The sequence below is a fragment of the Pelophylax lessonae genome, assembly GCF_965119305.1.
Source record: "Pelophylax lessonae genome assembly, chromosome: 5".
NCBI lineage: Eukaryota > Metazoa > Chordata > Amphibia > Anura > Ranidae > Pelophylax > Pelophylax lessonae.
In genome coordinates, this window is record NC_138772.1 from 55248700 (window position 1) to 55275260 (window position 26561).

The following is a 26561-nucleotide window of genomic DNA, read 5'->3' on the forward strand; positions in this document are numbered from 1 at the left end:
TGAAGGGGAAAGTTACATCAACAAAAAAACTTGAATTATTTAAACATGAAACCAAGGTGTCTACAAGTCTGGCAGTCACATCTTCACTGCTCCAAAATATTTTACTGTGGGGTTGATTTACTAAAACTGGAGAGTGTAAAATCTGGTGCAGCTCTGCATAGAAACCAATCAGCTTCCAGGTTTTTTTTGTCAAAGCTTAATTAACTGCTTGCACACTGCCCACTGTAGATATGCTGTGGCAGGGTGGCCGCTCTGCGCCAGATCACGTATTTAGTGCGTGATCTGCACGCTTGGGTAGGGAGCGCGCCCGCGCACCCCTTGCTGCTTCGGCTTTGCTGCAATTGGCTGCAGCACCAATCAATCAGCGGGAACCGGCCACTGATTGGTCGCCGTCACCCTAGCTAAACAAACACAGGACTCTCTTCTAACACCAGCAATGTGCTGTTTTTTTCTTCCTGCAAAGCAAGAAGTAAGAAACAGCACATTGCTTAGTAAAAACAGCGCCCACGGCAACACACGTTGGCCACACATTTAACCCCTTGATCGCCCTAAGTGTTAACCCCTTCCCTGCCAGTGTCATTAGTACAGTGACAGTGCATATTTTTAGCACTGATCACTGTATTATTGTCACTGGTTCCCAAAAAAGTGTCAGTTAGGTGTCCAATTCGCCTGCCGCAATATCGCAATGCCGCTTTAAGTCGCTGATTGCCAGCACTACTAGTAAAAAATAAATAAAAATTCCATAAATACAGGTGCATCTCATAAAATTATATCATCAAAAAGTTAATTTATTTCAGTAATTCTTTTCAAAAAGTGAAACTGATATATTTTATATTGATGCGTTACACACAGAGTGATATATTTCAAGCATTTTTTTCTATTAATTTTGAGGATTATGGCTTATAGCTTGTGAAAACACAAAATTCAGTATTTTGGAAAATTAGAATATTACATAAGACCAATAACAAAAAGGTATTTTTAATATACAAATGTTAGCTTACTGAAAAGTATGTCTATGTTCAGTATTGTATGCACTCACTACTTAGTTGGGGCTCCTTTTGCATGAATTACTGCATCAATGCATTGTGGCATGGAGGTGATCAGCCTGCGGTATTATGGAAGCTCAGGTTGCTTTGATAGCGGCCTTCAGCCTCTCATGCATTGTTGGGTCTGGTGTCTCTCATCTTCCTCTTGACAATACCCCACAGATTCTCTATGGGGTTTAAGTCAGGTGAGTTTGCTGGCCAATCAAGCACAATGATACCATGATCATTATACCAGGTATTGGTACTTTTGGCAGTGTGGGCAGTTGGCAAGTCCTGCTGGAAAATGAAATCAGCATCTCCATAAAGATTGTCAGAAGAGGGAAGCATGAAGTGATCTAGAATTTCCTGGTAGAGGGCTGGACTTTGGACTTGATAAGACACAGTGGACCAACACCAGCAAAGACATGGCTCCCCAAATCATCACTGACTGTGGAAAATGTTTCATTTAATATGGAAATCAAGGTCCCAGAGTCTGGAGGAATAGTGGAGAGGCACAGAATCCAAGTTGCCATGAGGTCCAGTGTGAAGTTTCCACAGTCAGTGATGATTTGGGGAGCCATGTCATCTGCTGGTGTTGGTCCACTGGGTTTTATCAAGTCCAAAGTCAGCGCAGCCCTCTACTAGGAAATCTAGAGCACTTCATGCTTCCTTCTGCTGACCAGCTTTATGGAGATGCTGATTTCATTTTCCTGCAGGATTTTGCACCTGCCCACACTGCCAAAAGAATCAATACCTAGTTTATTGATCATGGTATCAATGTGCTTGATTGGCCAGCAAACTCGCCTGACCAAAACCCCAATACAGAATCTGTGGGGTATTGTCAAGATGAAGATGAGAAACACCAGACCCAACAATGCAGATGAGCTGAAGGTCGCTATCAAAGCAACCTGGGCTTCCATAACACCTCAGGCTGATCGACTCCATGCCACAGCGCATTGATGCACTAATTCATGCAAAAGGAGCCCCAACCAAGTATTGAGTGCATACTATAATGTACATGGACATACTTTTGAGTAAGCCAACATTTCTGTATTAAAAATCCTTTTTTTATTGGTCCTATGGAATATTTAAATTTTCTGAGATACTGAATTTTTGGTTTTCACTAGCTGTAAGCTATAATCATCAAAATTAAAAGAAAGAAATGCTTGAAACATATCACTCTGTGTGTAACACATCTATATAAAATATATGAATTAAACTTTTTGAATAGAATTACTGAAATAAATTAACTTTTTGATGATATTCCAATTTTATGAGATGCACCTATATATCCCATAGTTTGTAGCATTATAACTTTTGCGCAAACTAATCAATGCACAATTATTGTTTTGTTTTTTTAACCAAAAATATGTAGCAGAATACATTTTGGCTTAAATTTATGAAGAAATTCAATTTGTTACTTTTTTTTATTGGATGTGTTTTATAGCAGAAAGTGAAAAATACTTTCTTTTTTCAAAATGTATTTTTTTTTTTTTTTTGTTTATAGCGCAAAAAATAAAAACCACAGAGCTGATCAAATAAAACCAAAAGAAAGCTCTATTGGAGGGAAAAAAGAACATATATTTTATTTGTGTACAGCGTCACACGACCACGCAATTGTCAGTTAAAATAATGCAGTGCCCTATCGCAAAAATTGGCCTTGTCATGAATGGGGGTAAACTCTCCAGAGGTCAAGTGGTTAATTAGCCCACAAGGCATATAGTAGGATAGACAGAATCCTGGTTACCCAGGCAGACCTGCCGTTAGTGACAGACTCAGATATCGGAGATTTTTCAATCTCTGACCATTTTCCGGTGTATGTGAGTATAGAGTGGGAATCAAAAAACTGTAGTCCAAGATCATGGCGCATAAATGAGGCCTTATTACAATCCTCGGAAACGGAGGGGAAGATAGAGGAGGCGTTACATAACTACTTTTTGGAAAATACATCGGAGTCGCTCTCACCTTCCACGATCTGGGAAGCGCACAAGTGCGTGATAAGAGGGGTTCTGATACAGTTGGGTGCACAGCGTAAAAGAGAGCGAGCGGCGAAAATTAAAGAATATCTAACTAAAATTGAACATCTGAGTAGACAGCATAAGAGAACGCTTGCGGAAGCTCACTTGATCCCTCTCATGCGGGTAAGAGAGGAATTGAATCAGATACTTTTCCAAAAGACAGTACGAAATATGTTATGGTTGAAAAGACACCTGTATGAATACGCAAATAAACCAGGGGCGATGCTGGCACGAGCATTGAGGGGCCCAAAAAGACGAACTCAAATTTTACGTCTTAGAAATACAAAAGCTGGGGAGGTTCACACTTCAGCTGACATAGCAGAAGAGTTTTGCTCTTTCTATCGGTCACTATATAACCTACCGGAAATAGGGAGCAAGAAAAGTCCAGAAAAGGGGAAGCAGATAGAGGAGTATTTACGAGACTCGGGCATGCGTACACTTTCAGAGGACCAAGTACTGACTTTGGAAGGCGAGATATCGGGGGAAGAGCTGGCCGCTGCGATTTCACAGACCAAGGCACATAAGGCACCTGGTCCAGATGGCTTTACTTTAAGTTATTACAAGAAATTTGGGGAGCGTTTAAAGAACCCCCTACTATCACATTTCAATGAAGTGGGAAGAAGAGCGGCGTTCCCGTTGGATTCTTTACGGGCGCACATTACTCTAATACTTAAAGAGGAGAAGGACCCCCTGTGTTGCGGCAGCTATCGCCCCGATATCTTTGATAAATGTAGACACGAAACTATACGCAAGAATATTAGCAAATCGGCTCTTACCATATATGGCAGACTTGGTCCATTTCGACCAAGTGGGCTTTATTCCTACCCGGGAGGCCCGGGACAATACAATCCGAGCTATAGATTTAATACATCGGGCACGTACATCACGGAAGAAGATGGTTCTCTTCGCAGCAGATGCGGAAAAGGCCTTTGACAGGGTGGCGTGGGATTTTATCCGGGCCACCCTGTCATACATAGGCCTGGGACCACAAATGCTGCAATTTATACTGGCACTTTATACAGTCCCTACGGCTGCGGTTAGGGTAAATAAATGGAGGTCGAGTTACTTCCCTATCTCTAATGGCACACGGCAGGGGTGCCATCTATCCCCGCTTATATTCGTGTTGTGTTTGGAACCCCTATTGTGCAAAATTCGGAGTTCTCCGGATATAGCGGGAATCCAAAGCGGGGGGGGGAACAACACAAGGTGGCCGCGTTTGCGGATGACCTGCTGTTTTTTGCTACTAACCCTTCTCTTTCATTACCAAATATTCTAGACGCCCTGAAAACATACAGTGGGTTCTCTAATTATAAAATTAATGTAACTAAATCAGCGGCACTCAACATATCGTTATCTGACCAAGAAGAGAGAGCACTTCGAACAGCGTTCCCGTTTCAATGGGCCTCAGATACGCTGAAATACTTAGGGATACAGTTAACGGCAGATCCCGCGGATCTCTATAGAAAGAATTACCTTCCGCTTGTAGGAAAGATTAAAGCAGATCTTAGAATATGGCAGCTGTTGGCAGTGACGTGGTTTGGGCGCTGTAGCGTTATTAAAATGAATGTGTTACCCCGTATTTTGTATTTAATGCAGACAATTCCAATAGCAGTTCCAAAAGAATTCTTTCAATCAATCAAGGGCATACTCCGCGCCTATATTTGGGCAAACAAATCCCCGAGAATTAAGATGCAGACGTTGGCCTTACCCAAAGTAAGAGGTGGGATGGGATTACCAGATATCCTGAGATATTACAGGGCGGTCCATATAGTAAGGGTGGTAGACTGGCACTGCAATAAACTTACCAAACGATGGGTGGATTTAGAGAATGAGGAATCGGGTCAGCTAACCCCCCCAGCCCCATGGTCGGTGTTCGAATCAAAAGACGCTATTCTCAAACATCCTACAGTGGGAGCGACTATAAAAGAAACTAAGAGAATTCAGTCAGATTGGAGGGTAGCCCCGGGTATATCTCCGATGACACCGATCTTGGGGAACCCGGATTTTCCCCCGGGGTGTATAAATGCCAGACTCCGTAGGTGGGCTCAGAATGGTAAAAGGCGCCTAGGTGATATATGGCAAAATGGGCCTATGCCCTCCCTAGAAGAACTTAGGACAGGTGCAGGAGAATCGCTAGATTATTTCAGCCTTTATCAGTTGTATAATTATATTAGATCAGTTCGGCAGAGAGGGTATGCACCACGAGAGCTAACAGATCTGGAAAATATGTGTAGAACAGGTAAAGTGACGGGCCATTTGATCTCAAGGTTCTATACACAATTGTCAGAAGAAGAGGGAGACCAACAATTGCCGTTTATCCAAAAATGGGAGCAGGAGTTAAACACCGTGTGGTCAAAAGAGCAGATAAATAAGATCCTGAGATTAGTTCACCAATCGTCACTAGATTGTAAGATCCAAGAGACAGGGTATAAAATTCTAACCAGATGGTATAGAGTCCCATCACTATTACACAGAATAAAAGAGGCGGTCTCAGGAAAATGCTGGCGGTGTGGATTGGAGGATGGAAATATGGTACATATTTTTTGGGGATGTAAAAGAGTGCAGCCATTTTGGAATAAGATAGCAGTGGCTATAAAACATATAGCCAACGTGGATATACTAGAGGACCCCGCGTTGTGCTTGCTGCATTTGACAGGAAGCTCAGTGCGGAGCTACAGGAAGTCCCTGACTCTGCGTCTGTTGAATGCAGCAAGGGCATGCATACCTATTTTCTGGAAACAGACAGTGATCCCAACTTACGAGTTGTGGTGTGGGAAGGTCAACGAGATTTTTAAGATGGAAGAACTGTCCGCCATATTGGGAAATTCAGAGGATCAAGTTAAGTTGAGATGGAGACCCTGGGTGCAATACTTGGAAGCCAATTCTTCTTAAAGGGAGTTTAAGAGAGGGTCATCCTGGGCAGAGCCTGGTCCAGGCCGCGGGGGGACGGTCCCTATACCCCTTCTGGCGTACGGTAATATAGTATAGAATACATCTTCATACGAAGAAATGTTGGGAATGAGTGTATAAAAGTATAAAAACTTTCTTTTTGTTTTTTTTTGTTTTTTTTTGGTTTAATTGGGGGGAGGAGGGAGGGGGAGGTAAGGGGGGTGGGGTTTGGTCAGATCACGACAATGTTTGTTTGAAATGTATGTATATATAAAAAATCACCAATAAAGATACAAATTAAAAAAAAAAAAGTGGTTAATTAGCTTCTCACTTCAACTTGTTTATGCAACCTTTGTCAATAAAACCTCGAGCTGATTGGTTTCTACGCAGAGCTGCACCAGATTTTGCACCATGCAGATTTCCATAGAGTTATTGACCCCCCCCCCCCCACTCTCTCCTTACTGGCTGTGATTGACAGCAGCAGGAGGCCAAAAGCTCCCACTGCTGCCTCTCTGTCCAGTGGGAAGAAAGAGCTGAGAAAGCTGCTGCTCTCATGCACAGCTCAGATCAAAATCGGGCGCAGGTAAGTAGTTAGCGGGGCATAAAGACATTTTTTTATCTTAATGCAGAGAATGCGGTAGGGTAAAAAACCTTTTAGCTTCAGTACTACTTTAATCTCCAGGTAATACTATCACCTACATGAGAATTGGACACTGGGAAACAAAAAAACTGTAATCCAGCACTTTCATACAGAGGCTCGTGTAGCTGTGGGGGTCAGGTGTTCGCAAATTTTTAGCCGCAAAGTATATATGGTAATTACACCTATCCAAGCAGATTATAAAAAAAATAAAAGTAAAAAATATTATGTTACCTTGTTTGTTGTGTATCTTTCTGGTAGCAAAACTAAATTCTACAGCTCTTTCAACAACCATGGTAAAATCTTTTGCAGCAAACCCTTCCGTTTCTTTAGCAAGGTGATGCAGGTCAAGATCTTGGAAGCGAGTGATATCACAGGAAAGTCTGTTTTCTATAACACTTTGCATCATTTCAGCTCTTTCTTTCTACAAAATAAACAAAGAAAATAACCTAGGGACTTGAATGGATCTTAATACACATTGTCCCTACATTGATGGTCATTAACTACCAAATGCCCTGGAGTTTGCACCACCGGTTCACTTCTGGGTTAAATGATGCTTTAGCACCAGCATCACCAAAGCACCCTTTACTCACATACAGTCCAAAAAATGGTGACAATGTCACCATGTAAGTGATGCTCTTGCCATCACTAAGAAACACCCAGTGCAGGAAAAGAGGATTCTATGTGTCGAAGACCCCCTGAAAAGTCCCCTATACATCAGGGTTTCCATCACATATTCCCCTTACATCAGAGTTCCTCCTTACATCCAGATCCCCATCAGAGACCCCCTTTTTATCAGGGTCCCCATCAGAAACCATCTTTACATCAAGATCACCATCAGAGACCCCCTTTACATTAGGGTCCCCATCAAGGACCCTCTTTACATAAGGAACCCCATCAGAGTCCCCCGCACATTAGTGTCCCCCCTTACATCAGGGTCCCCATCAGAGTCCCCCTTACATCAGGATCCCAACCAGAGATCCGCTTTACATCAGGGTCTCCATTAGAGAATCTCTTTACATTAGGGACCCCTTCAGAGATTCCCTTTACATCTGGATCCCCATCAGAGACTCTCTTTACATCAGGGACCCCATCAGAGACTCCCTTTACATTAGGATCCCCATTATCCCCCTTATATCAGTTTCCCCCCTTTACATCAGGGTGCCCATTGGAGTCCCCTTTACATCAAAGTCTCTTATAGTCTCCCCTTACATCATGGTCCCGATCAGAGTTCCCTTTATATTGGGGTCCCCATCAGAGTTCACATAACATCAGAGTTCCCCCTTACATCAGGGTCCTCATCAGACTTTCCAGTACATTCGATCAAAACAGAGACCATAGGCAGCCTCTGTTGACCTAAATCCTCAATCTGTTCCTATGTAGGATATGCCGCTCAAACTAACCAAGGGCCAGATAAAATCTTGTTGTGGGCTGGATCTGGCACACGGCAATAGTTTGGGGACCCCTACTCTTACATGTCATCAAGTTTTTATTTTAAATTAATCAATGATGATAAAATACATGAGCAGGGGTGACCAAAATTAGAGCCATCACTTAGCTATTAGAAGAGAATTTCAAAGCAACCTTATTTTTTTGATTTGGAGCAGCCCTGCACTGAGATTTAATGCTGGAGGGAGGATGGGAGGAACTGAGTATAAAAACTACACAGGCACTGGGGTTGATTTACTAAAACTGGAAAGTGCAACATCTGGTGCAGCTCTGTATGGTAGCCAATCAGTTTCTACCTTTAGCTTGTTCAATTAAGCTTTGACAAAAGAAACCTGGAAGCGGATTGGTTTTAATGCAGAGCTGCATCAGATTTTACACTCCCTAGTTTTAGTAAATCAACCCCAATGAGTGCTATCACATGTTTAAAGCCAAACTCTTGTATTGCATACTTACATTGGTCCAAGCCAATGTAAGTACAGTATATACTGTATATCTCATACCTGATGGGCCATTGGGGAAGCAGTAAATCACTGAAGTAGTTGGCACTGCTAAAGCGATAGCCACGATCTTCCAGGTTCTGCTTACATTTTTTGCGAGCAGCTGCCCCACTGTACAATGAACACAGGAGGGTTTTCGCTTGGCACTGACACCATTCATAGAATTTTTTTAACAAACACAAGTTCTCTGGTTGGACAAGGTAATGAGTTGGGGCGATGACGCCACAATCTCCTCCTAGGACACCTTATATTCATTGAAAATGGTGAAAGGTGGTGGTGCAGAGTGAGCAATCCTCTGTGGTCAGTATGCAGAGAGAAAGTTGCTTGCACAGTACACAGTAGATGGCAACTATAACTGTGGTAGTGCCAACTACTACAGTGATTTCCAGCTCCCCCAGCAGCCTATCAGTTATGAGATATACAGTACATACTTACGTTGTGCCAAGCTGGACCAATGTAAGCATGCAATACAGATCATTCCTAGAGTTCATTTTTTATTTTTTTTTTAACAAAACAGTCTGGAGTTAATTTTTAAACCCACAGTATAACTATACATATCAAATAGAATAGATGGTAAGTAACTTGAATGGTAATCAAATTCATGAAAAGTATGTCGACTCTACAGCATTTTGACCTCAAAGTCGGAAAAATTGTTTTATAAGAATAAATGGGAACAAGATGTGGAGGAAACGTTTGAAGTTGACGAATGGTTTAAAAAGGCACAATATGCCTCAAAATCATACATTAATACTTCATTGATTGAACGGAACTACAAAGTTTTGCTACGATACATGGTTCCAGTGAGAGTGGCACCATGTGTTCCAGGTACTTCCCCCTTATTTTTTCGGAGATGTGGCATGGAAGGCATGGTGTACCACATATGGTGGACATGTCCAAAAGTCAGGCGATTTTGGATTTGCATCTATAATTTTATTTATTCACCAACCCAGGTGAATTTGATTAAATCACCACAGCAGGCGCTACTGGGATACCCAGTGGAGGGAGTCCTGGGACACAAAAGGAAACTTGTAGCATTCATCTTTACAGCATCCAGGATAGCAGAAGCTAGATCTTGAAAGACGCTAACGATCCCCGTTGAGATGGTGAAAACTAAAAAGTGTCGTAGATCATGAATAATGAACGCCTTTCAGAGATATTACTTGATAAGCAGGCCATCTTTGATAAAGTCAGGGAACCTTGGATTAAATATTTGTCCGAAGCCTTATGAGGCATCAGTTACCCTGTTATGCCTAGATTGTCAGGAGTGCATATCTCCCTTTATCTTACCCTCCTTTCTCCTTTTTCTTTCTTTCTTTTTACTGGCTTTTCTTTCCTCTCCTTGCTTCTTTTTGAGTGACCAGGAAGTTATTCATTATATAGTATATCATTGTAAAGCATTGTGGAGACTTGAATAGATCCTTATTACAACTTGGATTGCTTGCTTAGTCCCTTCGCCTCCACTCATATCACATGACAATATTGATATTAACCACATGATCACGCGGTTGTGGTTCCCTCCTCTTCCTCCTCATTGAGTCTAAAAGGAGCGACAGGGACCCTAGAATACGCCAACTCTTTTATTATGAATTTTTCTTGTAGTTTATCACGATATAGCTCATAAAGCTAAGAAATATAACATGTATATTTGTTGGAATGCATCATTATGTCCATAATTATTTTTTTTTTAAATCAAGTAGAATTTTTTATTGAGATGTCACTTCCAGTTACAGAGAATTGCCATATTCACAGCAATATAGAAAGCACCATTGAACACACAATATAAATAGAAAAGAACAAGCATAGAAAACAGTATACAGACCAATATTTCCCATCTATCACCTCCTCTGCCAAACCAAGTTCACCTATATCCCCAGTCATGAACATAGAATCAACCGTACTAAAAAAAAAAAAGAAAACCCCCTGAGTAAGTGTGAAAATACTACCAAAGTGTGAGTACATCCATTAAGTGTATGGCTCAGTGGAATAGTCTCTCCAGTATCACTTCTGTTGGAACCAGACGTGGGGTATCCAACCATCTGCCCCATATCTTTTCAAAATGTCCATACTTCTAGTACCTTGATGTATCTTTTGGTATACTGAAATACCTATCCTATGTAAACAATGTTTTGTCTTGGAATTTGATATATACATTTTCTAAAAAAAAAAATATTGGAAAATAAAAAAATGTAGCCATATTAAGTGATCAGTGTGCCATTTCATATCGATGTCCATCTTGTCAATATAAAGTAAATACAATAAAACCATATTCTTCCACTATTAGGTCTACAGTTACCTGTGCTGGAGGTTGAACGGTTTTAAGGCACTGGAAAAGGTGGATTCCTTGTGTAGAAACCAGGACAGGATTTAGGGTACGCTCTGTCTGGCTAGTTGCTATAACAGCAATTTGGGTGTCCAAGGTAATTATTTCCTTCATCAGATCTTTCAGAACTGAAACACACAAAAGGGCAAATGTGACATCTGATTAATGTGTTTTCTCCTCTAGCTACATTGGTCACACGTCATATCAGATTTATTGTAAAGCCTTTATAGTTTGACTACAAACCATTATGCACAATAAATTCGAAATTCAAAATATTGATAAATACAATTAAAGCATATCTAAACCCAAAAACAAAAGTTCAATATGTTGTAGCTTCCCATTCCATATGTGGTGGGTGCATTCGTTTTCACCTGGTGAAACACACTTCCTCTCGAAGTGTAAAGCCGGGTTTGAATCCTGGCTGGTTCAGCAGGGAGCAGCTGAGATTTGAACCATGTATGGGCAGGCTGATTGTACCTAAATTGATTGATAAACTTGAGTACAACCAGCATATCGGATTTTTCATGTGATAATTGCCAGCAGCTATAGCCGCTATCCTGACTGGGACGCCCCCCCCCCCCTGCTGGGAGAACACAATAGCTCAGTGGAAGTCAGTGGGAGTCATCAACACTGACTGTGGTGATGGCAGAATCAAGTGACCCATGGTTGCAGGAAAGAAAATTGCAGAATCTATGGCCAGCTTAACACACTCACTTCTTGCACTGTATCTATGGAGGAACAACGTTGTCACCCTAGGTTTGAACTCACCCTCAAGGGGAGATGTTTTGTAGTTCACAGAAGATAGTTGGGATCTTAAGAACCATTGGGTTATACTGCCCTCTACAGGAGTGGAACATTAGGCAGAAAAAAAGTCTGGCTACACCTATGGGCAGTCCCAGAGTGTATACTCCCTCTCTCTGCTTTAGGTATTCAGTTTTTTTCTGCCTAGTCAGGAGTAATGACCTAGTTCCTTGCTGGGATCTCTGGTCTTGGCAATCTTTTCAGTTTAGTTCAGTTTTGACAGGTCAAATCGCTAGACAAGTCGCATCCTATTGCCAGCAATCGCACTGATTGGAACAGTGCGATTGCTGGCAATAGGATGCGACATTTTGGCGATTTTGCCGTGCCGCACTGATTTTAAAAAGTGGTACATGCACTACTTTTAGCGATTTGGGGTGGGACTTGAATAGACATCTGTACAATTGCAGAAGAAATTGCACGATTACAAAGCCGCAGTCAATGTGAACTGGGGGTAACAGGGGCTCTAGCCTTGTCAATTCTAATTAAAGTAGTTATAAACATCTGAAGCAAAAAATGAACAAAGCATATCCTTGTATAATGTGTACTTGCCTTGATCAAAAGCACCCAGTGTCATTTCTGATTGTGGTCTTTTATTTTCTCTGACACCTGCATGAATCATTTCTGATCACTTATGCCAACTCAAAGCAATCCTGTGATTGACAGCCTCAGCTGTGCATGTTTCATATGAGACTGTGTAGAGTGAGCTATGTCTATTCCCTCCACTCAAGTCTCATATTACACTCAGCCACCTGCTCTTTGCTGTGCATCAGATCAGATCATTGCCCCGTTCCTCCTGAAGCAGAAAAATGCTGTGTAAACTGTACACTTTAAATGGCTCTATATAAGAGAAGGCTGCAGCTAAACAGGTACAACTTATGTAGGAGGATTTGTTTCTTCTCTGTGTATCACCTGTGCTAGTCACTTCACTGGGTATATACTATATTGTTAAAAGTATTGGGACGCCTACCTTTACACGCACATGAACTTTAATAGCTGTTATAGCTGAAAAGGGTGGGCTAACTCAATATTGAACCCTAAGGACTGACTGGGATGCCATTAAAGTTTATGTGCGTGTTAAGGCAGGCATCCCAATTCTTTTGACAATATAGTGTATAAAAGGGTTTACAACCACTTTAAAGCTAATTAAAAAATGTAGGTAGAGATACAGTTAAAATACACTTTTATTTATCTGTGAACATTTTGTAAACTCCTTTTTGGTATGTGCTGTTTGTGTTTGCCTTGCCAAGCATTGTTCCTTTACTGGCCGAGGTAAGGAAATAGTACCTGGCTACATGGCTGACCTTGACGTACCATAAGAAAACTGCTTGCTCTGGGCGGCTTCAGGGCTATGCTCCAGTTCTGGTGTTGATGGAACACCGGCAATTTGATCCAGATTATCCAGCAGTACAATGGCTGGTTGCCTCCATGCTGCCTCCGCAAAAGCTTCCTCCACAGTCTGACATATGCTCTCCAGTGTCTTTCCTGAAACACAGTGAAAGCAGAGAAAAAATAGGGCAATACCTTTCAATCTACAGAAATAAAACTCTTCGTATTTGCGGTTACTGTAATCAAATGTCATTAAAGCTAAACTCTATGTAAACAGTTAAATACTCAGATAAAACTCATATAAGAGAGTTGTTTTACCCCGACAAAGGGATTAGACCTCATGTGTACCCCACAGGCCATGCTCTGGCGCGTTCTGTCCTCTGCCGTGTGCACCAGACATGACCGATGACAGATAACTGTACCGATCCGCTGCCTATACCATGTGATCGCTGTGGCCAATCACAGCAGATCACATGGCAAATGTACTCAATGAATGGTTTAGTTTAATGCCATTCAGGTGTACTGTTTTAATGAGCTCTGTGATTGGTCACAGTGATCACATGGTACAGACAAGGCCAACCCCAGCCCATCTGTACCATGTGACTAACTGTGGCCAATCACTGTAAACACTGAATGAATGAATAGTTTTCATTCAGAAAAATGGTTACTTATAACAGTTAAATTCACAGCATTCATAAGTGTGTAAAATACAATTCTGTTTACCTACCCAGAGTAGTACAGTGTTACTAGTGTCCCTGTATGTTAAAAAAATAAATAATGTAAACAAAAGAAAAAAAATATTGAATACATTTCTTTACATATTCACCAAACAATGTCCCTGATCACTGCCACTCCAGTTATATGAGGATGCTGTACTGCATTAGTGACAGTGTGTAAAAAAATGTTAAAAAATTGTGAATTTTTTTTTTTTTTAATTTCTTAATTTTTCAAAATATTGTGACAAAAATTACAACTTCAAAATACTCGCCATGTCTCTTACTGAATACCTTGGAATATCTACTTTCCAAAAAGTGGTCATTTGAGGGATATTTTTACTAGCCTGACATTTTCGGGCCACAAGAAATGAGATAGGCTGTCAGTACATAAGGATTGATATTCATACATTTATTAGTGATCGACTGATATCGTTTTTTTTTTTTTTTTGCAGATACCGATATTTTGGTAATCGCATATCAGTATCGCCAGATATTTTCGTACATCAAAAAAATATATTTTTTTTTGACAGGTACTGTTGTGGAGGGGTCTGGGGGTCTAAAATAACCCAAACCCCTCCTCTGCACTTAAAAGCATTCAAAACGTCAAGTTTGGCTGTTTTGAATGCTGAAATAATTTTGAATCTGGCGCCGAGTACCCGGAAGTGATGTCATGACATCACTTCCGGGTTTTTACACGGAGACCCGATCAGAGCCGAATGCGGCTTTGATTGGGTCTTCTCTTCGGCGGCTGTGCAGGATGGTTGCCCGGGTCTCCCGGTGGGACGGGAGACCCGGGCGAGCCGCGGAAGGCGACGGGAGGGGGGAGACGTCCCCTCCCGCTCCTTGTAATGACAGCCGAGCGGCTTCTCAGCCGCATCGGTTGTCATTACAAGACAGTCGACCATCGGCTATGGACGCCGGTACCGGGGTGATGCCTCTAGCTGCAGGCATCACTCCGGTATAGCACTTTCCGAAATATTGGCAATATAGGTCACCTCAGGGGCCGATTCCGATATATCGGGGAAAGTGCAGATCAGCCCTCGATATATTGGCTTTGCCGATAATCGGTCGATCCCAAATATATATATATTTACCATAGTTTGTGGACTCTATAACTTTCCTATAGACTAAAAATTAGGCTCTGATTTGGGGTATTTATGCCAAAGAAATGTAGCAGTATACATTTTGATCTAAATTTATGAAAAAAGGTTAATTGCAAAATGTTATAACAGAAACCAAGAAAGATTTTCAGTCTTTTCTGTTTATCAAAAAAAAAAACAAAACCCAGTGGTGATTAAATACCACCAAAAAAAAAAATGATAAACATTTTATATGGGTAGTGTTGCATGATCGCTCAATTGTCGATCAAAATGTGACAGCTGTGAAAGCTGAAAATTGGCCTGGGCAGAAAGGGGTTAAAAGTGTCCGGTATTAAAGCGGTTAAACAGATCTGTCACACAGCATATTCCTGTCTGGCAAGAGAGGAGACCTAACTGTTTTCTGCTGTACCTTTACTTTCACTTACAGGAGAAGAAGCTTATCTTGCTTTCACAATGCTCTCTCCCTCTATCAGCATGCTTCTTGCACTGCACCACACCTGACTGGCTCTTTGTGCAGCTTCTCCCACTCTCTGAGCTCTGCTGTACAAACTCTGGAATGGACCGCAAGATAATGATATCAGGTCAAAACCAGGTATTTACACTGCTTGCATAAAAAAAAATAAAAACTTTAAAGGGTAACTTCAGTTTTGTGGAAAAAATTTCATAAATTAAAAAAAAAAATCAGATATATAATTGCTACACAAGCCATGTTGTAATTGAATGTTATTAAATTAAATTTTGTTTTCTTTTAATTTGTAGCACTGTAATTTTCACTGATTTTCCCAGAAGTCTGCAGTAAGATAAAAGTCAAATTTAGGCATCCTCTGCAATAGGAATTTCAGTTTTGATGGGATACTCCCCAAGGATTCAAACAGTAATAAACCCAAAAGCAAACATTAATTATATTACAGTTTACCAAGTCTTACATATGGCAGCTGCGTTACTTCCCTTTTTTAAGTTTTCTTTCCCTTTTTTTTTCACCTAGTTATCCCGCTGATATAGCAGTTTGACGGATGTGACAAACCATTTACCACTGACAGGGGTGCTTACAATGATCAGCTTTCATTTATTCCTGTAAAACCTTTCTCCAAAAAGAAAAAAAAAAACAGTTTGCTGTAACTGCTTTTGATAGTGTATCTAAATATGTTTATACATTTAACACTCCAGCCCGATTAACAATGCTTTTGTTCAAAGGTGCCCCTGTGCACCTTCATCTAGAGTGGGGGCACTCTAATACAGGTGGTATGTTACTGGCCAGATTACCAGTTAAAATCAGAGGAAGAAAAAGCCCAAAAAATAAAAAATTGGATTTTTGACTTACCGTAAAATCCATTTCTCTAAAGTTTGTTGATGGACACAGCTCCTGATTCTTCTTAAACATTGGGTTATACTGCCCCCTACAGCAGTAGGACACTAGGCAGAAAAAAGCTTGACTACACCTGTGGGCAGTCCCAGGGGGTATACACCCACACTCAGCTATAGGAACTCAGTTTTGATACAAGCAGTGTCAGAAGAAAGCCAACTCCACAGAGGGGTGGGTGCTTTATCCGTCAATGAACGTCAGAGAAATGGATTTTACGGTAAGTCAAAAATCCCATTTTCTCATTCGTTCATTGACGGACACAGCTCCTGATTCTTCTTAACCATTGGGACGTCCCAAAGCAGTGTTAAACATGAGGGGTGGAAAAAAAAAAAACGGAAAAAATCTCCCAAGACTAACCATAGCCAACCGGGTAACATGGAGCTCAACCATAAACAACTGGAGCTCACCTGAAACACACAATACACCCTCAAAGAGCACCAGGTCCTCTCAACAGCAGCCAGCAAAACATTGCGGCCAGAAGAAGCATTCGCAGATGCCAACACATCCACTTTATAAAGATTTTGTAAAAGTGTGCAAAAACAACAAGGTGGCCGCCTTGCAAACTTGTGTCACTGACACTTAAAGACAGAAAGCCTAGGAGACACTAAGCGCCCGAGTAGAGTGCTCCTTGATAGACAAAGGGGGAACCTGACCCCTGATGCAATAGGCCTGAACCACCGTCTGTCTGATCCATCCGGAAATGGTCACAGAAGAAACGGACAACCCTTTGTGAGGTCCTTCTGTGAGCGCAAATAGAGAGTCTGACCTCCTAAAAGACTCCGTAGCTGCCAGGTACACCCTAATTGCCCGGACCACATCCAAGGCATGCAAGGTCATTTCCTTTGGATGTTTAGCCTGGGTCACAGGGAAGGCAACACAATATCTTCATTCAAATGACAGTCAGAGACCACCTTAGGAAAGAATGACGGACAGGGGCGAAGCGCCACCTTATCCTTGTGAATCACCAATAAGGTGAATGACAGGATAATGCCGCCAGTTCCGACTCTGCACGCCGAGGCGATAGCCACCAAAAAAGGCCACCTTCCAGGGCAGCGTGAGCAGAGATACCTCCTGAATATTTTCAAAGGGAGGCTTTTGTAGAGATGAAAGCATCACATTAAGATCCCAGGGCGGCAACAAAGCCACACTGAAGGAACCAAATGTCGGACACCCTAAGGAAAGGTACGCACCAAGGAGTTAGAGGCCAAAGGTCGTTGGAAAAAAGACCACCAAAGCCGATACCTGGCCCTGGATGGTACTCAAGGCAAGTTTTTGTTCAAACTCCCGTTAAAGGAAGGTTAAGATCCGATCCACCGAGGAGGAGCGAGGATGAACCCCAAGAGACTCACAAAACGCAATGTACGTCTTCCACGTACAATGGTAGATCTTCCTAGAAGTAGATTTCCTAGCTTTCAACAGCGTACCAAATCACTGACAAACCCCCATCCTTCAGCAGCTGGCGTTCTGCAGCCAAGCCGTCAAAGCCAGCGACTGTAAAGCAGGATGTAATATCTTGACATATGTGACATATATGTCATATCCTGATATGTGACAGCAGATCCTCCCTGAGAGAAAGCCCCCAAGGAGCATCGGCAACCAGCCGTATCCGATCGGCATACAACGACTGGCAAGGTCAGTCTGGACAGAATCCCTTCTGCTTTGATCCTGCACAGGAGTCGTGGCAGCCCACCTTAGAATGCCGGCTACTTACCGAGCCGCCAGGACACTACTTGTGCCCCCTTGGTGATTGACACAGACCACGGCTGTGGCATTGTCCAAATGAATTCATACCGGACACCCCTCAAGACAAATTTTCTAATGAGCCAGACAAAGGCTGAATGCTCGGAGTTCCAGAACATTAAACGGCAGTCTGGGCTCTGCCAGTCCAGACCCCCTGAGCACATCTCTGCTGAGGAAACCTCCCCACCCAGACAGGCTGGCATCTGCGGTGACAACTGTCCAGTACAGGGGGAGAAAGGATTTTCCTTGTCAAAGTGCCAGAGAATGAAACCACCTCTAGAGACCGTGGATCATTCTCCCATTTTCATCCCATTCTCAGTGAGAAGAAATCCACTTGACTACCGTGTGAATGAACTCTACGCAAAACTTCTGTACTCGCACCATAGCCGACTGTCGGCTGTCTTGTAATGACAACTGATGCGGCTGAGAAGCCGCTCAGCTGTCATTACAAGGAGCAGGAGGGGACGTCCGCCGCCTTCCGTGGCTCGCCATGGTCCCTGGTCCCACTGGGAGACCCGGGCAACCAGCCTGCACGGCTGCCGAAGAGAAGATCTGATCAAAGCCGAGTTCGGCTCTGATCAGGTCTCCATGTAAAAACCCGTCATGACATCACTTCCGGGTACTCGGCGCCAAATTAAAAATAATTACAGCATCCAAAACAGCCAAACTTGGCGTTTTGAATGCTTTTAAGTGCAGAGGAGGGGTTTGGGTTCTTTTAGTTTTTTTTAATGTAAGAAAATATCGGCCAATATCGGCTGATACCGATATGCGATGACCAAAATATTGGTATCGGCAAAAAACGATATCCGTCGATCACTACTCTCAGCTGCTTGGACATGAGCCCCAGATGAGCTGACCACCCATGAGCAGTGGAGGGGAGGGTGGATGCCCAAATGGGAGGCAGTGGCTTCAGCCATCCTCACAGGGGCTGCCTCACGTAGTTTCTGACTAGTAGGCCGCAAAGCCGTGGCCTAAATTTTCGACTGGATCCGGCCGGTGAGGCGCGTACCCGCGGATGCTAAACTATCCGCTTCCCCAGCCCAGCAACCCCCGCAGGGAGCCCAGATGACATACCTGCTTTAGACACCAACCCTTAGGGTGGCAAGGAACCCTGCTTAACCCCCCATTGCGCACCAGGAAAACCCGGTCAGCAGCAACTCTAACCAGCCCCCCTTTAAAGCATGTGGCAAAAACTCACAGTGACCACCTAAAATTTTAGAGGGGCTGTGGGGAAGCAGGGGTACCTGGGGTCCCACCATCCCAGGGAGGGGCCCACGTCCACCCCAAAACCCTCCAGGAGTAGAGGGGGGACAGCTACTTTCCATACCAGGAACAGGGTGGGCACCACTCCAGACAGACCACCACTCTATCGTAATGAGGGTGCTGTCGGCCAGGAGAAACGCTGCTACTCAGGCCGAGGCCAGGTCGTATGCATCCTCGTGATATGTTTAATTTGCAGGCCAGCCCTCATCCAGTGGGGCTATGTTACGGCCGACCTAGCGCAGAGCTGCAGTCTGCATGAGCTCGCTGGCCAGACTGGGGGGACCCTCTGGATCTAGATTATCCAATCCATTGCCCAGTCCGGCAATTGATTGTAGATTCTCAAAAGGAACAAAATAACAAAGCTAGGAAAAAATGTCATTTAAAAAGAAAAAAATCGCCAGGACCAGAGATCCTAGCAAGCAAGTAGGTCCTTACTCTTGACTAGGCAAAAAAAAACTGAGTGCCTATAGTGGAGAGTGGGTGTATGCACACTGGGACTGCCCATAGGCGCAGTCAAGCTTTTTCCTGCCTAGTGTCCTACTCCTGTAGGGGGCAATAAAACCCAATGGTTAAGAAGAATCAGGAGCTGTGTCTGTCAATGAACGAAAGAGAAACTAATCCAGCCACCACATCCAATGACTGGTTAACTGCACTATATAGCATTTTTGGTTTGGGGTTTGAAGCTAAATTTCACCCTAAAGTGGAAATTCCGCTTTATGCCCTTCTCCCTGCCTCGTCTACCACGTTTGGCACAAAAAAATCTTTATTGGGGGGAGTGGGTACCTAGTTTTAATAGGTATCTGATTTTCCTTCTGCTCAGATTGCTTAGACAATCGGAGTGGAGGTTGCCCCCCTCTTGCCTGCAGCCTTCTGGTATAAGTCACAGGTGTGGGTGGTATAGGTTATTAGAAACTACAGCAAGTCTACTGATTTCAGTCAGCTCCCCTTTAACCACTTTACCACCGGAGGATTTTGCTGTCTTACGTCCAGGCCACTTTTTGCGATTCGGCGCTGTGCGACTTTAACTGAAAATTGCGCGGTCGTGCGAAGCCGTACCCAAACGAAATTTACGTCCTTTTTTTCCCATAAACAGAGCTTTCTTTTGGTGGTATTTGATCACCTGTGCGATTTTTACTTTTTGCGCTATAAACAAAAAAAAGCTTTTATTTTGAAAAAAATAACAATATTTTAAAAAATTTTTATATGAAATTCCTCCCAAAAAATATGTAAAAATCTAATTTTTTTTAAATTTTTGGCCAATTTGTTTTCTGCTACCTATGTTTGGTAAAAAAAAATCACAATAAGCGTATTTTGATTGGTTTGCGCAAAAGTTATTGCGTTTACTAACTAAGGGAAAGATTTCTGTCATTTTTGGTGTTTTTTTTTTAACGAGTAATGGCGGCGATCTGCGATTTTTTTTGCGGGACTGCGACATTGCGGCGGAGAGATCGGACCCTTGACTGACATTTTTGACACTTTTGGGGGTACCAGTGACATTACTGCAGTAATCAGTGCTATATATATGCACTGTTACTGTAAAAATGACACTAGCTGGGAAGGGGTTAATTTTATTGGAGAGGGGGGGGGTTAATGTATGCCTGGTGCTTACTGACGTGTGGGAGGGGAGGTGACTGAGTGAGTCAGGGACAGATCGGATGTTCAGCTATGCTGAACACTCCGATCTGTCACTCCCTGTCACTTAGGAGATCCGCCCACTCTGTTTACACAGGCGGGCGGATCTCCAAACTCGATTCCCCGACGATCGGGGAAGAGCAGCGCCGATCGCCGCCGCTCCTCCCCTGGCCCGACTCCCGCTGTGAATGAAAACAGCGGGAGCGCGCCTCTGGCGGCGCGCGAGCGCCGCCTACAGGGAAAGGAGTCCAGCGACGTAGGTCTACGTCGCTGGACGATAACGAGCCACTGTGCCGCAGTAGAGGCACAGTGAGCAGAGCTAAAGTGGTTAAATAAAGCAACATACATAACATCACATATAAAAGTATAGTGAGACATGATTGTACCTTTTAATAACTTGCAGTCAATTTCCTCCACGTGAGCTTCCAGGCTATCAGATGCTTCTTTACATATTGCCCTTGCTATGGTGGTCTTTCCACAGCCCTAAGAAAAATATATGACAATTACGAGATCTTGTGAGAAACTATAATGGTAGTCAATCATTTTTATTTTTTGGGGGTAGTCTATAAACTCTTCTTTTGTATAATTTTTTCCATTACTTATATAAAAACTTATTTTGAAAATAAGCATCCAGTAAGTGCTACTTTTGTGTTTCTCTCTGTTCTCCATGCTTGAGGCTGACATGAGGAAGCAAAGCCCTGCCTCTACACATAGAGATGGGGGTTGATTTACTAAAGACAAATAGACTGTGCACTCTGAAAGTGCAGTTGCTCCAGAGCTTAGTGAATGAGGGGGAGCTCTGATTACTTCAATTATCCAATCACGTGTAAGCAAAAATTCAATTTTTTTTCCCTTGCATGTGATTGGGTATTATTTATAAAGTGAAAGTTTACCTTATTTACTAAGCTCTGGAGCAACTGCACTTGCAGAGTGCAACTGCACTTTGCAAAGTGCACAGTCCATTTGCCTTTAGGAAATCAACCCACATGGTGCACAACAAAGCATGGTAAGTCAGTAATGGGGAAATTATTTGCGGCAGGGAGACCACATCCAATACTAGTGACTAATCCTCTGCCCTCCGCTTTCTTTATTTTTTTGGCACAGCTTTCAGAATTCAATTCCATTTTAGCTGTACAGATGTTCTAGAACAGTGGTCTGCAAACTGTGGACTAGGGGCCAGATGCGACCCTTTGCTTTCTTTTATCCAGCCCGTGGGGCACTGTTCCATACATTGACACCAACAATGGTGCATAATTACTTTCACTGACTCCAACAAAGTGGCACAATTAGTCTTAATGATACCAACGGTCAGGGGCACTATTCAAAGATGGGGCATTGTTTTCTCCCACTTATGCCGGGACATTTTCTACTCCCACGGACCACAGTTTGGCACCCCTAAAGTCTGAAGGATAGTAATATTGCCATGTTCTAGAAAACAGATTTTAGGGAAAAAAATGGAAGTGCATGGATACCTTTGGTCCAGAAAGGAGGATGGCTCCACTCCGGAGCCCTGAAGCTGTGGAGACTAGTTGTCTTGATAATGGACGTCCCATTAAACAATGAATAATATGATCATAGCAGGATAAGAGCAAGTCATCAACACCTCTAGAATATAAACATATGCGTTATCTTCTGTACTTATATACAAAAATATATATATTGCTGAAACAAGTCCTTAAAGCAGAACTTCCCCTTTTGGGTGGAGTTCCGCTTTAACAGGCTATTTTTTAATGAGCTTGTAACTATCACACTAACGTATACAAACAGTCTTAGTCCGTAGGGTATAATATTGAGTTGGCCCACCCTTTGCAGCTATGACAGCTTCAACTCTTCAGGAAAGGCTGTCCACAAAGTTTAGGAGTGTGTCTATGGGAATGTTTGACCATTCTTCCAGAAGCACATTTGTTAGATCAAGCACTGATGTTGGACGAGAAGGCCTGGTTCGCAGTCTGCGCTCGAATTCAACCCAAAGGTGTTTGATCAGGTTGAGGTCAGGACTGTGCAGGCCAGTCAAGTTCCCCCACCCCAAACTCGCTCATCTATGTCTTTATGAACCTTGCTTTGTGCACTGATGGCGCAGTCACGTTGGAACAGGAAGAGGCCATCCCCAAACTGTTTCCACAAAGTTGGGAACAAGACACCTTAAGAGTTCTCTTCACTGGAACTAAGAGGCCAAGCCTAACCCCTGAAAAAAAACCCTGCACCATAATCCCCCCTCCACCGAATGATTTGGACCAGTGCACAAAGTTTGAGGTGGAGTCCTGACCTATACCTGATAGAACTCCAAGCACCACACCCCCCCCCCCCCTGCAAGAGCGGGCGGCAGACAGAGAGGGCAGAGGAGACATACAATACCTGACCTGGCCATTGGCAGGGAGAGGAGCTGAGGGGAGACTGATCGGTAAGTGACAAAGGAAGGAGCTTGGGTAGAAGACTGACCGCCTGAGGGAGGAGGTCAGGAACTGCAAGTGACAGGCTTAAAGGGACACATACACAAGACTGGTGACTGAGGTTGAACACTGACTGAGGCTCTGTGAGTACCTGGTGAGTATCTTTGCGACTGGTGAGTGTCCTTGCGACTGGTAAGTATCTTGCGACTGGTGAGTATCTTTGCGACTGGTGAGCATCCTTGCGACTGGTGAGTGTCCCTGCGACTGGTGAGTGTCCCTGCGACTGGTGAGCATCCCTGCGACTGGTGACTGGTGACCGGGCTGTGCGACTCAGGGTGGTGCGTCTGACCGGGCTGTGCGACTCAGTGTTGTGCGTCTGACCGGGCTGTGCGACTCAGTGTTGTGCATCTGACCGGGCTGTGCGACTTAGTGTTGTGCGTTTGACCGGGCTGTGCGACTTAGGGTTGTGCGTCTGACCGGGCTGTGCGACTCGGTGTTGTGCGTCTGACCGGGCTGTGCGACTCGGTGTTGTGCGTCTGACCGGGCTGTGCGACTCAGTGTTGTGCGTCTGACCGGGCTGTGCGACTCAGTGTTGTGCGTCTGACCGGGCTGTGCGACTCAGTGTTGTGCGTCTGACCGGGCTGTGCGACTTAGTGTTGTGCGTCTGACCGGGCTGTGCGACTTAGTGTTGTGCGTCTGACCGGGCTGTGTGACTGAGTGTGTGCGTCTGACCGGGCTGTGCTACTCAGGGTGGTGCGTCAGACCGGGCTGTGCGACTCAGTGTTGTGTGTCTGACCGGGCTGTGCGACTGAGTGTGTGCGTCTGACCGGGCTGTGCGACTTAGGGTTGTGCGTCTGACGGGGCTGTGCAACTCGGTGTTGTGCGTCTGACCGGGCTGTGCGACTCAGTGTTGTGCGTCTGACCGGGCTGTGCGACTCAGAGTTGTGCGTCTGACCGGGCTGTGCGACTTAGTGTTGTGCGTCTGACCGGGCTGTGCGACTCAGAGTTGTGCGTCTGACCGGGCTGTGCGACTTAGTGTTGTGCGTCTGACCGGGCTGTCCGACTTAGTGTTGTGCGTCAGACCGGGCTGTGCGACTCAGGGTGGTGCGTCAGACCGGGCTGTGCGACTCAGTGTTGTGCTTCTGACCGGGCTGTGCGACTCAGTGTTGTGTGTCTGACCGGGCTGTGCGACTGAGTGTTGTGCGTCTGACCGGGCTGTGCGACTGAGTGTTGTGCGTCTGACCGGGCTGTGCGACTCAGTGTTGTGCGTCTGACCGGGCTGTGCGACTCAGTGTTGTGCGTCTGACCGGGCTGTGCGACTTAGTGTTGTGCGTCTGACCGGGCTGTGAGATTGTGAGTGTTGTGCAACTGAGTGTCAAGCGAGTGTAGCGGAACACCAGAGGGTGAGAAGGTAGCGTTAGGAAGCTAGGAAATAGCCACATAGGATAGACTTAAATCGCTGAATCCCCATTAGATTAGATTAGTAGGTACAATGCCCGGCGGGTGTGGAGATGCGACTCAGTGTACATCTTGTGATATGTATGCGTTCCTCAGACATGTGATCGAGGGCGAATACAAATGCGCAAAATGTAAGCACGTTGCTTCCCTGGAAGCTCAGGTCCTGAATCTAGGGAAGCAGCTGGCAACACTGAGACGAATGTCCATACCGGAGGAGAGCCAGGATTGTACCAGTCAGGTGCAGACAGGGGTCTGCACAGAGGTGGGCGGAGTATTGGAGGTGCAGGCATCAGAGCAGTTTAGAGGGGTGACAGTTAGGAGGGGTAGAAGGGAACAAGGCAAGGAGGCTCATCCTGGGCTGGAGCACCCCAATAGATACGCCCCGTTGTGTGATGTTGGGGAAACCAGTCAGGGACCAGCATTGCTGGAGCAGAGTGACGCCCCTAGCTGCCAGGGGAAGAACTCCTCCAGTGAGGCCGGGAGAAAGGGAAAGGAAAGACAGGTGCTGGTGGTAGGGGACTCAATTATTAGAAGGACAGATAGTGTAATCTGTGACAAAGACCGTGTGTGCCGAACAGTCTGTTGTTTGCCGGGCGCTCGGGTTCGGCACATCGCGGATCGGGAGGACAGATTACTGGGTGGGGCTGGGGAAGACCCAGCTGTCATGGTACACGTGGGTACCAATGACATAGGCAGAGGAAGACGGAGAGTCCTAAACGATTTCAGGGACTTAGGCGCTAAGTTGAGGACTAGGACCTCCAAGGTAGTATTTTCCGAAATACTACCTGTACCTCGAGCCACACCAGAGAGGCAGCGGGAGATTAGGGAAGTTAACGAGTGGCTGAGGAGCTGGTGTAGTAAGGAGGGTTTCGGGTTCCTGGAGAACTGGGCCGACTTCTCAGTCGGTCACCGGCTCTTTGGTAGGGACGGATTGCACCTAAATGGGGTGGGTGCAGCCGTACTGGGTGAGAGGATGGCCAAAAAGTTAGAGGGGCTTTTAAACTAGGAAATGGGGGGGAGGGTACAGATGTAGAATTAGCCAGTGGAAAGCAAGTTTCAGAGGGCAGAAATGGGGGCATTAGCGGTAGGGTGTTCGGAGCTCCTAAACCCAGGGTGGCTATGGGGAAAAATCAAGAGAGCAGCCTAAAAACATCAAACGAGGATAAATGTAACCAATCAAAATTACGAGGCTTGTATACCAATGCCAGAAGCCTGGCCAACAAGATGGGAGAGCTGGAGCTGCTGATGTTTGAGGAGGACTTAGATTTTGTGGGGATAACTGAGACTTGGTTCGACAGCTCTCATGACTGGATGGCGACCATTCAGGGGTATTCCCTTCATTGCAGGGATAGAGAGGGTAAAAAAGGGCGAGGGGTATGTCTGTATATTAAGAACAGCATACAGATAAATATGAGGGATGATATTAATAATGGAGCTATGGACGAGGCAGAATCCCTATGGGTAGAGCTTCAAAGGGAAGGCACGGTGGGGAAGGTAATATTGGGCGTATGCTATAGGCCCCCCAACCAGAGGGAGGAGGGTGAGGCGGACCTCATGTTACAGATAGGATTGGCAGCAAGGATGGGAAATGTCATTATAATGGGGGACTTTAATTATCCAGATATAGACTGGGCAGAAGGAACTGCGCACTCAGCCAAGGCTCGGCAGTTCCTAAATGTTTTGCAGGACAATTTCATGGGTCAGATGGTGAATGCACCGACAAGAAACAATGCGGTACTTGACCTACTGATTACCAACGATACAGACCTGATCACGGATATAGAAATACGGGACAACTTAGGGAACAGTGACCATAGGTCAATTGGTTTCAGTATTAATTACAGTAATAGGAAACACAAAGGTAATATAAGGACACTGAATTTCAAAAGAGCCAATTTCCCTAAACTGCGCTCGCTGCTAGAAAATATCAAATGGGA

General features: G+C 44.4%; 1 protein-coding gene across 4 annotated transcripts in view; it reads right to left on the minus strand.

Annotated features, from left to right (window-relative positions):
- Positions 1-26561, minus strand: part of PEX1 (peroxisomal biogenesis factor 1) — a 172564-nt gene that overhangs the window by 52886 nt on the left and 93117 nt on the right. For all 4 annotated transcript variants that reach the window (XM_082257814.1, XM_082257813.1, XM_082257812.1 and 1 more), the window contains exons 10-14: positions 22249-22381; positions 21163-21259; positions 12948-13118; positions 10809-10963; positions 6804-6993 (exon numbers count right to left, since the gene is read on the minus strand). In XM_082257814.1, the coding sequence (XP_082113940.1) occupies positions 6804-6993; positions 10809-10963; positions 12948-13118; positions 21163-21259; positions 22249-22381 (746 nt within the window). The remainder of the gene's footprint in view (positions 1-6803; positions 6994-10808; positions 10964-12947; positions 13119-21162; positions 21260-22248; positions 22382-26561) is intronic.